This window comes from Halichoerus grypus, chromosome 7 (genome assembly GCF_964656455.1).
Source record: "Halichoerus grypus chromosome 7, mHalGry1.hap1.1, whole genome shotgun sequence".
In the NCBI taxonomy this organism is placed as follows: Eukaryota; Metazoa; Chordata; class Mammalia; order Carnivora; family Phocidae; genus Halichoerus; species Halichoerus grypus.
Window position 1 is genome coordinate 108,134,980 of NC_135718.1, and position 15,487 is coordinate 108,150,466.

General features: G+C 37.0%; 1 protein-coding gene across 3 annotated transcripts in view; it reads left to right on the forward strand.

Annotated features, from left to right (window-relative positions):
* RALGPS2 (Ral GEF with PH domain and SH3 binding motif 2) overlaps nt 1–14,163 on the forward strand; it is a 157,570-nt gene extending 143,407 nt beyond the window's left edge. For 2 of the 3 annotated variants that reach the window (XM_036120919.2, XM_036120922.2), the window contains 3 exons: nt 3,607–3,712; nt 5,880–5,971; nt 8,576–14,163. In XM_036120919.2, the coding sequence (XP_035976812.1) occupies nt 3,607–3,712; nt 5,880–5,971; nt 8,576–8,605 (228 nt within the window). In that variant the 3' untranslated portion in view covers nt 8,606–14,163. Of the gene's footprint in view, nt 1–3,606; nt 3,713–5,879; nt 5,972–6,105; nt 7,819–8,575 lie in introns of all 3 variants that reach the window. The other variant, XR_013449853.1, reaches the window with a different exon arrangement.
* The last annotated feature ends 1,324 nt before the right edge of the window (nt 14,164–15,487 follow it).

Consider the following 15,487-nt stretch of genomic DNA (forward strand, 5'->3'; position numbering starts at 1 on the left):
GAAATCTGGAAGCCTACAAACCTATAAGTTTTATTACTCTCCATACATTTTTTTTGCCTGTGAGGAACAGAATAGGCTTGGCAGGGTAGAATAACTGGGGAGAGCGAAGGGGGACTCCTATTATGTCTATATTTTTGGACTTTTTTAAGATTTTATTTATTTATTTGAGAGGGAGAACACAAGCGGGGTGAAGGTGGGGAGGGGCAGCGAGAGAGGGAGAAGCAGACCCCCCGCTGAGCAGGGAGCCAGACATGGGGCTCAATCCTGACCTGAGCCAAAAGCAGACACTTAACCGACTGAGCCACCCAGGAGCCCCTTTTTGGATGTTTTAAAATGAAAACATTCACTGTAAAAATGGTTTTTATTGGAAGTTTACTCATTGTAAAAAAAAATTCTGCAGGTATGTTTGAACCCATCGCTGTATGGTAAAGAGTGAATAAATACTATTCAATTAGTTAAATTTTTAAAGACCAAGACTGTGCCTGAAAAGAAATCTGTACCAAAACTAACAACTCTCCACAGCTCAGAATAAAACAGGACATTAGAAAAAGGGAAAGAGGAGATAAATAGAAGATGAAATATAATTGGCTAGTAAACATGAAAAGATGATCAACCTTATTAGGTATCAAAAATGCAGGTTAAAGAAGATGCCCTTTTTTGCTATTAGGCAAAAATTTTGAAGATTGTTAGTAGAGCATTAGGGAAACATAGACTATTATCCATGATTTGCAGAAATTTAAATTGGTATTGTTTTTGTGGTGGGCAGTCCTAGTCCGTATTTAACCTAATAATTACCAGTGATTCCTTGTCTGAGAATCTGTCCTGTGGAAGTCCTTGAACAAGTGCACAAAAATTCCTGTAGAAGAATATTCCTGTAGTGTTTATAATAGAAATCTATAAAGACTCAAAATACTTATCAATAAGGAAGTACTGATAAGTGAAAACTATAAGAGTACAAATACGCCCCCATTAGTACAGTGAACCCTTGAACAACTAGGTTAGAGGTACCTATGCCACCTCCCTCCCACACCTGTGCAGTTGAAAATCTGTGTATAACTTTGAACTCCCCAAAAACTTAACTACCAATAGCCTACTACTGATCAAAAGCTTTACCAGTAACATAAACAGTTGGTTGACACATTTTGTATATGTAGAGTATGATATATTATTACAATAAAGTAAGCTAGAAAAAATGTTAAGAAAAGCATAAGAAAAAAAAGACACTGTAATGTATTCAAAAAAATCTGCATTTTAAGTAGACCTGCATAGTTAAAACCCATGTTGTTCAAGGGTCAGCTGTATATGAAAACCAACAGCATCAAAAAAGTCTTTGGTGTAAATGCATAGAGAAAGGTCAGGCATTTGTTTTCTTGATTTTTCTGCGTGGATAACCAATTTTCCTGGCATCATTTATTGAACAGTTCATTCTTCCTTCATCAGTCTGCAGAGTCCACTCTTGTCATACGAATTTGCATCTCTACGCCCAGATGGCTCTCTTGACTTTCATTACCCTGTCTGTTTGTCCCTGTCCTGTAGCCCATGGTCTCAATTACTGTAGCTCTATGAGTCTTGATGTGTATTAGGGCAGGTCCTGACTAACTGTTCCCAGGAGTGTATTGCCTATTTCTGCTCCTTCGCTCTCGTATATAAATTTTAGAATCAGCTTCTCAAGTTCCGTAAAATCCTACTGAAATTTTTATTGAAATGACACTGAATCTATATAAATCAATTTAGAGAGAATTGACATCTTTACAAATCAAACCTTTTTCTTCATCTCATGGTATTTCTTCATTGTTTTATGTCTTGGATGCCTTTTATCGGTTCTACTTCTGTATATCTTTTGTCGCATGTATTGCTAGATACCCCTCTTATAAATGACTTACAGTTCTCGTGGATAGAATTACAGTTGATTTTCATACTGATCTTTTCCAAGTGCCTTTGCTCATCATTCTTATTAATTTGGTAGATGTGAGTGGATTTTCTTTGTCCATGAGTAATGGCAGTTTTATTTCTTCCTTACTCTTATACCTTTTATTTCCTTTTTGTTACCCTATTAAAATAGCTGACTAGTTCTTCAAATTCTGTGTTGAATGGAAGTAGCAATGATAGGCATCCTTGTCTTGATACTGATTTTGAAATGTTTTTAGCATTTTACCCTTGAGTGTGTGTGGCAGGGTTTTGATTTTGGGCTTTTTTTTTTTTTTTGTCATCTTTCCTGCGTTATTTTGGTTTGGTTTTTGTGTAGGTTTTGTTTGCTTGGTGGTTACTCTTTATTGAATTAGGAAGTTCCCTTCTATTCCTAGTCTGTCACAAATATACGTTATATTTTAGCAAAAGCTTGTTGGGTAAACTGAGTTGAATGTATTTTTTTCTTTCTTAATCTGTTAATATGGTGATTTAGTTTAATAATTTTTCTAAAGTTAAAAAAATAATTTTTGAACTTGATTGAACTAATCTTGCTTTCTTGAAATAAGCCCAATTTAGTTGCACTGGTTGATTTCTAACATTAAACCAACCTCACATTCCTCGGATAAATCCAGATTGGTCATCACATATCAACTTTTTTTTTTTTAAGATTTATTTATTTTAGAGAGCGAGAGAGCATGAGCAGGAGGGGTAGAGGGAGAGAGAGAATCTCGGGCAGACTCCATGCTGAGCGTGGAGCCCAACGTGGGGCTCTGTCTCACGACCATGAGACCACGACCTGAGCAGAAACCAAGAGTCAGACACTCGACCAACTGCACTACCCAGACACCCCTATCAGCTTTTTTATACACCAGTATTTTATTTAATATTTTTCCATTTATGGTCATGAATGAAATTAACCTAATTTTCTGTTCTTTTCTAACAGCCCTTTTTTTCATTGCATTTATTTCAAGTTTAACTTAAAAAAAAAAAAGAATAGAAAAGTAACAAGCATACTAAGAATACCTTTTTTTGAGAAATACAAGTAAGAATATATTATTAAGAATTGTCTGGGTCACCAGGGTGACTCAGTCGGTTGAGCATCCAGCTCTTGATCTCAGCTCACTCATGATCTCAGGGTCATGAGTTCAAGCCCCGTGTTGGGCTCCATGCTGGGCATGGAGCCTACTGAAAAAAAAAAAAAAAATAGCACTGCTGGTTTAGTAAATCATCAGGTTTCAGGTAATACCCCTATTACATTGTATACTTTAAACTTACGCTGTGTTATATGTTAATTATATCTCAATAAAGCTGGGTAAAAAAAGATAACACCTCTATTAAAATGTAGGTGTGTTTCCTAATAAGGGAGGGGTTCGGGGCAGCGTAGTAAGGAACAGAAAAAACCCACAGAGATGAATTTATCAGATCCAACGACAGATCATGCTTTTTTGGGAATTAAGACTTGGACAGGTTTTGATGAAGAGTTGAAGCTAGGAAGGATCTGAAGAGTAGGAGACTGTCTAAAGAGGGCATGCCTAAATGGAATTTAGTAGTAAGTAAAAGGCTGTGAGCAGACTCAACCAACATGAAGTCACAAATATTATCTCTCACGGGAGAAACTGAAAATATGCTTATCCTTAATTTTTGCTTAGGATGAGCCATAAATTTTGTGTTTCCATTAATGATCTTTTTATCTCTCAGTTCAAATCAACATCAAATAAGAACGTATCTGTGGTAGGATGGATGGTGATGATGGCTGATGACCCAGAACACCCAGATCTCTTCTTGCTGACTGACTCTGAGAAAGGTGAATCATTAGCATATCTAGGGTTTAAGGTATTGCGAGTACATAATGTTCAGTTGGTCCACACATAGTTTAACTAGAATACTTGACCAGGAACATGTTTTTGTAGTTTTGTCTCTTGGGAAATAATTCTGTCTCATAATGTAGAGTAATGATATCAATATTTCTGGTATCAATATCTGTTATAAGCATATTTTCTTTGCTGCATGGGCATAAGCTTGAAATTAAAAGCCCAGGTAATCCTTAAGGAGCTAAGAACCAGGCAGAGAGGGAGGGAAGGAGGGAACTGGAGAATCAGTTACTTTAAAGCCTCAGACATCTGCTATATACGTAGTACCCCTTCGTCTATACCCTCAAATAAATTGTTAATGCTTAAGTTCTGAATGTGGCAGAGGTTTTCCTCTAAATGATTTTTAGTCCATTATTTTTAATGAGGTTAATATGTTATTTAACTCCTATTGCTTTCCAAATAAGTATAATTCATAATGAATACTTTGCTTACAATATTGAGAGAGACTTATGAAGGAAATGATTGACTCTTGACCAGTGGAGTTTTTTAAGTGGATCAGAGAAGTTGGAGGGTGGGCCGTGTAGAATCAGACCCTGTGCATCTCTAGTGGAGGCCGCAGGTGGCCATCGGAACGCAGCCTGACGTGATTGCTGCTCTTCCTGCATAACAGCTGCTAGCTGTTGATAAGCACCTCAGAGGGAGCCAGACGGGAAATTCTTTCCTCTTTGCCCAGAATCTGCCACTGCAGCAACTCACCACCGAAATTCTGTTTATTGACTGTACAGTTATATTTTCACCTCTATTCAGAATGTATTTTATAGCAACAGATATTCCACTTTTAGGATATTATAGCATTTTAAGTGAAAACTTAAGCAAATATATTGGATACGGAAAAAAAATAATAGTAGGAAAATGTCTCATTTTGAGATGAACTAGACTGACTTACAGAGTAAGAACTCCCTGCTCAGCATTCTGAATTCAGAGTCCCTGTCCCAACCCCAAATCCCAAAGGCATTATTCATAAAATTACATTTTAAGGAGATCATTTTCATTGGGCTTAGTTAACAAATTCTTTATTTTCTTTCAGTTTCCCTAGTGTAGCTTGATGGGACTCTTTCCAAGTAACCAAGGTTTTTGTAACATTTGTACTAATGGTCTTTTGGAGGGGGAGGAGAAAGTAGATAAATGGCAGCTATGGCCAGCTTAATTGTAGATACGCCTTCGATTCAGATTGCTCTAATGTCCACATCTGAGTTCAGCAAGTAAAACAGTATTATTTAACATGAAACATTGGTGAAGAAACTGTTGCTTCTGAAAGTAAAAAAGTTCTCTGAGTGTTCCAGTCTCAAAGGAAAGCTCTGTCATGCCTAAAGAAAGGTCAGACTCTTGGGCCGTTGAATGCAGTTATAAAGGAGAGAGTAGAATTCGATACAAATTGGGAAATAAAAACTTAGGTCAATGAAAAAAGGGAATAAAGCTCAACTTAGGGCAGCCTTCAGTACATGAATCCTTTGTTTTTTCAGTTTATCACCTTAATACATACAACCATATAAGATTTATCTATTATGTGTCAATCTTGAATTAGTCAACATAAGTTGTAAATATACACAACACGGATGAATTTCTAATTTTCTAAAAGAGGAATCAGTGACTCTTTAGATTTTCCCAGAAATCCCTCAGTAGACCCAGAAATCTGTGATAATTTCAGCAAACGTAACTAACACCTAAAAGCATGGTTGATATTGATCCTTAATCATATTACATACCTAATGTTTAAATGTTAAACGTGTTAAAGCATTTTGCCTGTAAAAACTTAATATTAACATATTCTGTACTCTCAGTCCCACATACAAATCTAGGGGAGCCAAACGATTCTTTTATTTAGGTATACTTTCCTCTAAAGAATATTTAAGGAGACAAGAATACTCTTCCAATTCATAAGCAGCAAAACGGTGACTTTCTGAATAAATGATAGCATGTGAGCATAGCATTGAGAACTCTTCTTTTTATTTGTATTAGAAAATCAGGTGCTAGAGACCGAGAATTCTGAAACTGAGAATTCTAGTCATGTTTCATTTTGCTCTTTGATATATGACTGAATTATTATATGTCAGAGTCCTTAAAATTTTATCATTTTCCCCTTGTTTTTAATAACTTTAGGAAACTCATACAAGTTTCAAGCTGGCAACAGAATGAACGCGATGCTGTGGTTCAAGCATTTGAGCGCAGCTTGCCAAAGCAACAAGCAGCAGGTGAGCAGTGTCTCTCGGTCCTCAGGATGGTCCGTCGCTTGGGACCGTATTTAAAAGAGTTCCAAGGGAAGTAAACAGACTAATTTTATGAATGAAGAAGGAAAATGATACTGTTTTTATTCTTTTTCTTACAGCGGTCGGCAAGTATGAAGTCCACATTTTAGTGAGGAGATAGTCAATAAAATAATGAACAAATAAAATTTCAAATGCTGAAAACTATATACAGAACTATATATACATACATATATATATGGAAAACAAAATAGAATTATGTGATACAGAGTGATGAGAGTAGACACAACTTTAAATAAATAAGAGTGGGCAGCAGAGATCTCCCCAAAGACATTGACGTGAGTGACAAGAAGGAACAGCCATGTGAAGATTAAGGTCTGCTGGAGGGCACAGCAAGTTCAAAGGTCCTGAAGCTGGAAGGAGCTTAAGGTGTTCAAAAGAGGCAAATGTTGCCCATGTCGGTAGAAAACAGTGAGAGGCAAAGAAATAGAGCTCCAGGGGTGTAAAACTTAGATGGCACTTTAATAAACATTATTCTGATTCATCTTTATTCTGTTAATAACCTGAGTAGGTGCCTGTGGTTGCAGCAAAACCCAAAGCCATTTGGATCTGTTTGTTTTTATTTCACTGAAACAAAGATGGTCTAATTCAAAGGCTTTCAGCTGCAGAGGAGAAATGAAGCCATGGTATTGTTTTCCCCAAACCCTGTTGCAGATCTAAAGTTGAGCCACGGATTGGTAGAACAGACGTAAAATAAACGTAACTGCAGTTATGGAAATATGTGTAGACTTTTTGTAGGCCAGTTTTTAGTTGAATATATTTGAAGACCATTGATTTCAGGTACTGAAATTCAGAAGTGTACAGTTAAGTGTTATCCGTAGCTAATTGTGAATAATACAATACACCATATAAGTTTATATCACTTACTAAAAGTATTTTTCACCCTGTGCTGTCAGGACCAGAGTTTTACCCCTTTTTTGATAAAGGAAGAAACTAGTCTCAGAAATGCTAAATGACCTACACAGGGTCAAACAAGCAAATGTCTTTATCTTTGGGTCCATTCTTTTTAAATATTGTTAGAATAGGCTTTGTTCTCTTAGAATTTTTATTTCAAATATATATATGAAAGACTGATAGCAGTATTTGGTATCATTTTTAGCACCCTCCACTAAGGGCATGAAACGCCATTGAACAGACTACTTTCTTGCCTTTGTCAAGTTAGGGCCTGGGACAGAGTGAATAGACTAAGCTTATGTGCAACTCAACTTACATTCTTTAAGTGTGCTTAAAGTATTGTCATTTTTTTTTTTTAATCTCAGATTTCAAGATTAATCTAGACAGTGTATACATACCAACATAAAGGTGAACAAGTCAACCAAATGTGTATAAGTGGGTTTATTTGTTTGTTTCTTTCCATACTGGGAGAATCAGAGTAGTAGCAAATATATAAATAGAAGCTGTGAAATGTGAAAATTTTTGGTAGAAGCCTCTGATTCACTCAAGTATAATACCTTAAATCATATTCAAGGAACTTAGGAGGAAATGAACTTATACTTTATTTAAACATGGGTTTCTTATAACCAGACCTGAGAATTTATACTTTAAGCACTTGAGCATTTGTATTGTATTTGATTTATGATTCAATTATGATTGTATTATTAAAGATCTTTTCATTCAGAGGGTGACACGTGTAAGAGACTCCCCCTCCCCTTTTTCTTGAATATTCTAGGTTTTCAGAAAAAGATTACTAAAGTGATAGCTGTTAAGCTGTTTTAAAGGACAGAGAAATGACCACTGAAGTGAGAATATCTCTCCCAGCACAACTTCAGAAAACAGTAAGGGTTAAGAGTTTTTTTTTAACATAGTGAAACCCTCTTTAGTCCTTGTCTAGAGGACTCATCAGCTGATTTTCAAAAACAAAATATACTTATATTTCAAAGAATTCTTGTGGAATTTCTCCTCACTACAATGTGGACTTCATGTCTTATTGTTGATTTCTATAAGGAATCAAATTAAACTCGAACCAGTCTATAAGCCTCAAACTGTTATATAACCTGTTGATTTTTCAGTCACCCAAGTGTCAGATCAGAATTTATCTAACGATGAGTTTTATTCTTTCATACTTACTTTCATGATGATTTCACAAAGAAATTCTTAGTAATGTTCATTATAAAATTATCCATGCTGGATTTAAAAATGTGCATGTAGGAATTCCTGGTAAAACAGAGACTGAGAAAATAGACGATAAGTATGTTTGTCAGAGTGTCACCCTAACTAGAGACACACTTCTTTTCTTGTTCATTTGCTCACTCAGCGGACATCTGCTGAGCACCCTGTGTTGGACAAGAAAGATACCGTCTCCGCCCTTTCTCCCATTCCAATTTCAGTTTTCTGGAAAGAGAGTATTAACTGTGATTTTCTCAAAAATGTTCTAGCATATTTTATTCATTATTCATAAATGATTGCAGTACCTTCTGTCAAATTACTTCTTTAAAAAGTATCTGGGCTTAAAATGATGAAGAAAGATAAGAAATAGTACTTTGAAAAGCAACTTTTAAATACTATCAGTTTTGTACTGCTTATATTTTTAAGGTTCCTACAAACTTGATGACTTTTGAGTAGAAGCCTAAGAAAGAAGCGAGGTGAACTATCACCCCTAAGTGAGAGTGAGGAGGTGACGCGAGCGCCAGCTATGAGCCAGTTCTGGGCCAGGAGGAGCCCAGAGGCTGCGTCTCAAGACTTTGGAGTTCTGAACCAAAAAAAGCACTAATTTCAGGGAATGAAGTGAGATATTCCCAGAGAACACATTGGAGTCACTAAACAAACTGCCATGGACCGCGCTGCTTTTCTCTGAACTGACCTGCGGAAACCACTGCCTTAAACGAACGAAAGGAAAACCAACATGAAGCACCAAATAGTGTGTGTGCATCTTCTGGCGGTGCTGTGCTTGGAATAGATCGTAGCCTATTTGCGTTTCTTTTAACTTTGTACTAATTTTGGAGGGGGGAATCTCCTTTTTTTAGACACACTTTAAAAAGGAAAACATCTTTCTTATGAGTTATGTGAGGGGCTGGTGTAGAAAGGAGGTGTGAAGATGCTCCACCTGCCCCGGGGGGCTTCTCCGCTCCCGGTCATCTGCAGCCTCCCCAGCTCTCCCACGGCAAGAGTTTCGGGATTAGACATGTTCATGATGTGAGTTGTTGGGGTTCGTTTGGGATTGGGGGCGGGGGTTGTTTCGAATGAGGGGAGATTTTTCTTAAACACTAAACTTGGGAAATTGAGTTCTGGGGGGGGAGCATCATTTTCTGCGGGAGGCATGAAGGCTGAGCGCTCCTATTCCAGACACTTTTCAAGTGGGCTCCAGAAAGCATGGTTGTTTTTAACTGGGTTTAAAATTTAGCCTTCTATATGAATTCATTGTTGGACCACAGATCTGCTTAGGAAAGAACCAAAATCCCAACCTAAACTTTTCTGAGATTTTACAGTAATTACATTTTTTTTCAAGTGAATTGAATTATCCCTTCTACCAGTCTCTGGTGACTTTTGTCGTCAAGATGATATACTGATATTTCATCAGGATATTTTCTCTTACAGTGTTTCATGTACACAATGCCAGTTATTTTTTTTATTATTCATTTTTGTTATTTTTGTTAAGTATGAGAGTCAGGATTACATTTGTTTAAAAGAGCTTCCGCATATGTATGTGTGTATGTATTTTATTATAAGTCACAGAAAATAATTTTAAAAGGGAAAAGGGTGAAAGATTGAGATTCTCGGAATCTTAAGTATCAAAACTTCCCTTCTTACGTAACTTTCCTTTATTACAAAACACTTTTCTGAAAATGTACTGTAGGTCCTGGCCATGAAACCATATTCTGTCAGTGGTAGACCAAGCTGTTTTGGGAGAGCTCTTCCATGCAACAGTGCGTTTAATTTCCAGAATAAATGCTGAATTGCAAGAAGGAAAAAAAAAAAAAAGGTTTAAAGGTGAGCTGCCTTAGAGTTTTAACAAAAAATGGCACTTGAACAAAGGCTGTGTTAGATGTTAGAAACTCATGGGGCATCCTATATTTTAGCAGTGGCCCAGAGGAAGAAACCCTTTTTGACTGATCTCTTCCAATAAACTTGTAATACTTTGGGCCTCACATAAATTTCTTACATTTGCATTCTTAGAGAATTTCATACTTTTTTTTTAATCATCTTGAAGCCTTGAAACTTAAATAGAAAATATTGCTCACAGAATCATTAGCTAAAAGTCTATCCAAAGGAAAATAGAAGAGCTTTTGGAAAGGATGTTCAGAGTTCAGGTATTTTTCTCATATAGCACAGTTAGAAATACCATTATTTCTGGTTTTGTGGAAAGTGACATGGGCTGGAGAGGGCCAAATGCTGCCTGTGCTGAGTGATTTTTCAATTAATGATCTCCCAAGCTTAACCCACGTTGGGTACATAGACACCACCTGCGTCGCCAGCAGTATTACTGTATAGACCTTGCACATCTTTCTTTTGTTTTACATTTTTTAAAATTCCTTAATTTGTGTATTTCTCTTCAGAAATAAGTGTTTTTAACAGTGTATGTGCTTTTTAAAAAATTCTGTGGATGAGAACCCTGTGGATTTTTTATTATTGTTTTGTTTGTCATAAATAAGCTAAAGTAGATACATTGTACCATATTTGAGGAGATTTGCAACTGGAAGTCAGAGCCTGACATCAGTTTTGCCAAAGAGAGAGCTAAACTGGAAGATGTGTTTGATACTTCAGCTCTAACATTACGGGATACATGCACAGGGAAAGAATAGTGTTCAAATTTGGTGAATAGTCCCTATATAGAATTGTGGCCTCTGACTGAGCGAAACTCTTAACACAACTGTACAGTAGAAGTAGACATTGTTCTCTCTTCAAATCTGTCTATTCAAAAGATTAGATGTTGCTTTTGAAGATGATTTTAGCATTTGAAACAAATGGAAACCAGTGAGAGAAGTGAATTGAAATAGCATAGGTGAATATTTGATCTATAATTCACCAAATGATGTAATAATTCAAGCAAAGAAAATAGGTCACCAAAATATATTAAATATTTAGGTAGTTTATTAGTAGGAAGATGAAATTTTTTCCTCTTATTAAGCTTATGCTTAATAAATTAGTAAATGAGTGACTCAAAAGCTTGAAATTTCTATCAATATTAAGCTCATTTGTTTCTCTCCTAGCCAAGAACAACTCATTAGCAATGCCATTATAATTTAAATTTAAGCTAGTTTATGAGAAGCATAAATATTGGCATTTATACGGCCTGGTGTAGTAGTATATAATACTAGCCAAAATACAGTTTGAGACACATCTCATTTATTTCAGTTTATTTGAACCTGGATGCTTATTTTTCATACAGAAGTAACATCAGTTTTTAAAATACACCTATAAAAAGAACTGCATAATAATGACCTTCAGAGCACTAGTTTTGGTTTCATGCCCCCTCTGTGTTTGGCCTTTGCTTTATTTTTGTCAAAGGTACTGTTTTTACTGTAATCTCCAGACTATAAGAATTGAAAGAGAACTGATCAAACACACCTTTCTATAGCGTTTTCTTCACTATGTAAATATTATTTGTATAAACATTACAAAAAGGGATCCAAACAATTTGATTATTTTTTTTTTCTCCCGGGGTATGTGCTTCAAGGACAATTTGTTTTTCTGTGTAGAAAATGGCATATGTCAAGAGTTAGGGGATTCATTGCCCCCAGGTTTTTATAAGTGGCTTTATTCCTCTTCTAGAAATGCCTTCCAGAAGAGCCCAAGGAGCACTGTGGTTACAGAGGGGCAAATGGTCGCAGTCTGTGGTGTACGTGCTCCACGGATTAGCTGAACCTGGGGGCCTTGGGATTACTAGAATATACCTGGCCACATGAGCTCAGAAGTCTTCTGAGCTTAAACCCGTAAGCTATACACCTTTCCAACTGAAAACAAAACTATAAGGCATTCATTGGAAATCCATAATAATAGTAGACTTCATCCATTAACTTTTCAAAAGAATATATCCACTGTTGATTTCTTTCTTGTTTTCTGAGGCACATTCTGAATTTTCCACCCAGTCTTTAAACCACCATATTACCTTCTTCTGCCAACAAGGGGGAGCAGTGTTGCTTCCAAGAGATAATCTTTAATAAAAGAAATCCTCTGCTTCAGAGGCTTTTGAAATCCTTGGATCCCTTTTTGAAAGTGAAGATGAGCTCGCCCGGGGCCCCAGTGGAACCGTGGTGCTGTTGTTGCACAAGCAGACAGTACAGAGCACGTGGTGAGGTTTGCCTGGTCTTTTCGGTGACCTTCTAGGGCTTGCTTTCATTTTCTCTCTCCTTTTGTACTACTTTTTTCAAACATAGTAAATTTATGATTTTACAGCCAGAGTGGTATTCTGTTTTTTTCTAAGCTTTGAGATACACTGTTACTTAATCACATTGATGAGCATTATTTTCACGTGAAGTCAGCCTTTTCAAAATGATCTAAGTAAGTCCTTTTTGGTCTTGCTCCCCTAAAAATGGCTTGTAACTAAAGTGATTATTTTTTTTTTCCATTTAGAGGATTCTGATGAAAGATCTGTGCGTGCAGACTCTTACAGTTATTGAAAGGAATTTCATTACACCAGTATCTCAAGTTGTAGTGTGGGGAAAATTTGGTCAGTGCCTTAACAATTTGAAGACCAATTTTAGGGCATTGAGTATGATGATAATCATTTGCCCTCTTACTTCTCTTATGTCAGGAGTGTGTGCTATCCTTCTCTCCACCAGCTTAGTCTTTCTTACTCTTTGTCCCAGCGAGTGTAAGAGAGCAGAGTCTGTACAGATAGCCTCCAGGTCATTGTTACAGCCCTCCCAGGTCATGAGTCTTTTCAGACAAGCTCCCTCCCTGCTCCTCTCCTGCCGGGGTAGGGGATTAAAAATAAACCCACCCAAATCAACCTTTAGATGAGCATTTTTAAGAACAGTTTTGAAGAGCGTCCATCCAGCTGCGTTTGTTTTTATGTTGTGTTGTTGATGTTGTTGTTTTGAGCATCGATTTAATTATAAGGCCTTTCAGAAAATCCCTAAAAGAATACATTACAGCCAGAAAGATTTGTTGGGGTCTTATCAAAGCTGCTGAAATCTTGTAATGAGACTTGACCAAAAATGAGATTTAGATTGGTTCATTCTTATATTTAAGTAAGACTCAGAACAAAGAGGCAGTCACTTAACCTGCCAGATACTGTTTCCTTGGAAATATTATGGAAGGAAAGTGAAAACAACTCCAATATATAAATTTTGAGGGAAGCTAAGAGACTACACTAGCTTTCTTAGTCAAAACAAAACTTGGAAACATTTTGCTTCTCTGAGACCCTTGCAAGATCTGAAACTATTGTTCAACTGAGTCAAGATGCTATTTTCACATTTTTTAAGGGCCAGTATGTTCCAGAATAGGGAAGTAGACGTAGTCTTTAAAGCCAAATGAAGGGTTGACTGATCCTTGAGGGTTATTAGCAGAATTTAAATATTGCTTCTAGTCATTTGGCCTGCAAAATGGTGATGGAATTAAAGGAATGGAATGCATAGAGTGCTTTGAAAGGATTGAACTTTTTTTTTTAATAGACCAGCTGAAAATTTCATAAGTATTACCTGCGCTTTTTAGATATGAGGTAACAAGTATTCAGTTTCCCCTAAAGATAACATCACCTATTAGGACTATTCACAAATATAGTCCAATAACTATTGACTTATCAGGTCTGACACAGTAGCTGATTTATTATGTCACCAGACTCAAGAGTTTCTATATCTTAATCACTGACAAATTTACTGTTTTACAGCCCACTGAAGTGTGTATGTGTGGGGAGGGGGTGGGGAACTCGTTCACAAGGTAATCTAAAGGAGATAAACATCTGTGGGGGTAAATACCCAATGATGATAATATACAGGAAAACACAAGCCATTTTTCTTCTTCTTTATCCCAGTTGACTTGAGGTACTCTAGTGATGAAGCACTCAATTGCACTATGACCTCCCAGAGTGATGTGCAGCTTGGTTCCTCTCTCACTTATTATTTCTGTGTAATATGCAAATGTGAGTGTGAGATCTTCAGTGTGTTTGCATAAGCTAACTTAAAATGAATTTAAGTACAGTTTTCTGAAATATTTCTATTGAAATAAATTACTTAACAATACAGATTGCGTGGGGATGATTTGTTGCCATATTTACGTTTTTATCATTAACTTTTAAATAAGTGCTCTAACTTGATCTTTTTCTCATTCTAAACTAGTGGACAAGGTTTTTGTTGGCACAGGAAGCTTCTTTCTGGGTACACTTCAGTTGCTCTTCCCTGTCCTGGATCGAGGATGTGCTCTGGCATGGTGACTGATGGTGTCTGGAGGAATAGGGGTCATGGGCCCAATATTTCCAACTTCATCTCCCCACTCCCAAGTATATGGTGTGATAAGAGCAGTCCCCAAAGAGGCCTTCTTTGCTAATATGTACTGTATTTCGTAGATTCTAAGACATGACATTAAATTGTAAGAAGTACAGAAATAGCTGTGTTGAGTCTGCTCCTATAAGTCGTTGGCTGAGGTGTTGGTTATGCCCTAAGAATTCCACATGAGCTTGCCTCTAAGAACTGGTTTTGAACAGTTTTCTCACCTCTCTAACGGCCTTTGAAAATTTTCAGTGTCCCTATATTGGAACCAAAAGAGAGTGACAATTCTCCGATGGGGTCAACCTGTCTTTACTTCACACAGCACCACCTTTGTCTGGCGGGAGCTTTCCATAGGTGCATGCTCAGTTTCTGGGTTCCCTTTTCTCTTTCATTAGTAGTTTGTCTTTGAGCCAGGACAAGCATATTTGCACTTCAAAGGTACCGTATTTTTTACAAACCAAAGGTTTGTGGCAACCCTGCTTCGCACACGTCCGTCGGCGCCATTTTTGCAACAGTACTTGCTCACTTTGTGTGTGTGTCACATTTTGGTAATTCAGTATTTCAGATTTTTTCATTATTACTATGTTTGTTGTAGTGATACGTGATCAGTGATCTTTGCTATTACTGTAATGTTAGAGGGCGCCACAAGCTGCGCCCATATATAAGATGACAGACAGTTCAGCAAATGTGTGTGTGTTCTGAACGCTCCACCAACTGGCCATTCCTCCATCTCTCCCTCTCCTTGGGCCTCCCTGTCCCTGAGACACAAATATTGAAATTAAGCCAGTTAATAACCCTACAGTGGCCTCTCTCTGTTCAAGTGAAGGGAAGAGTTGTAAGTCTCTCACTTTAAATTAAAAGCTAGAAATGAGCTTAGTCAAAAAGCCAAGATAGGCTAAAAGGTAGGCCTGTTTCACCAAACAGTTGGCCAAGTTGTGAATGCGAAAGGGAAGTTCTCAAAATTAAAAATGCTACTTCAGTGAACGCACAAATGATAAAAAAGCAGAACAGCCTTATGGCTGAGATGGAGAAAAGAAGACAAAACAATCACAGCATTCCCTTAAACCAAAGCCTGTTG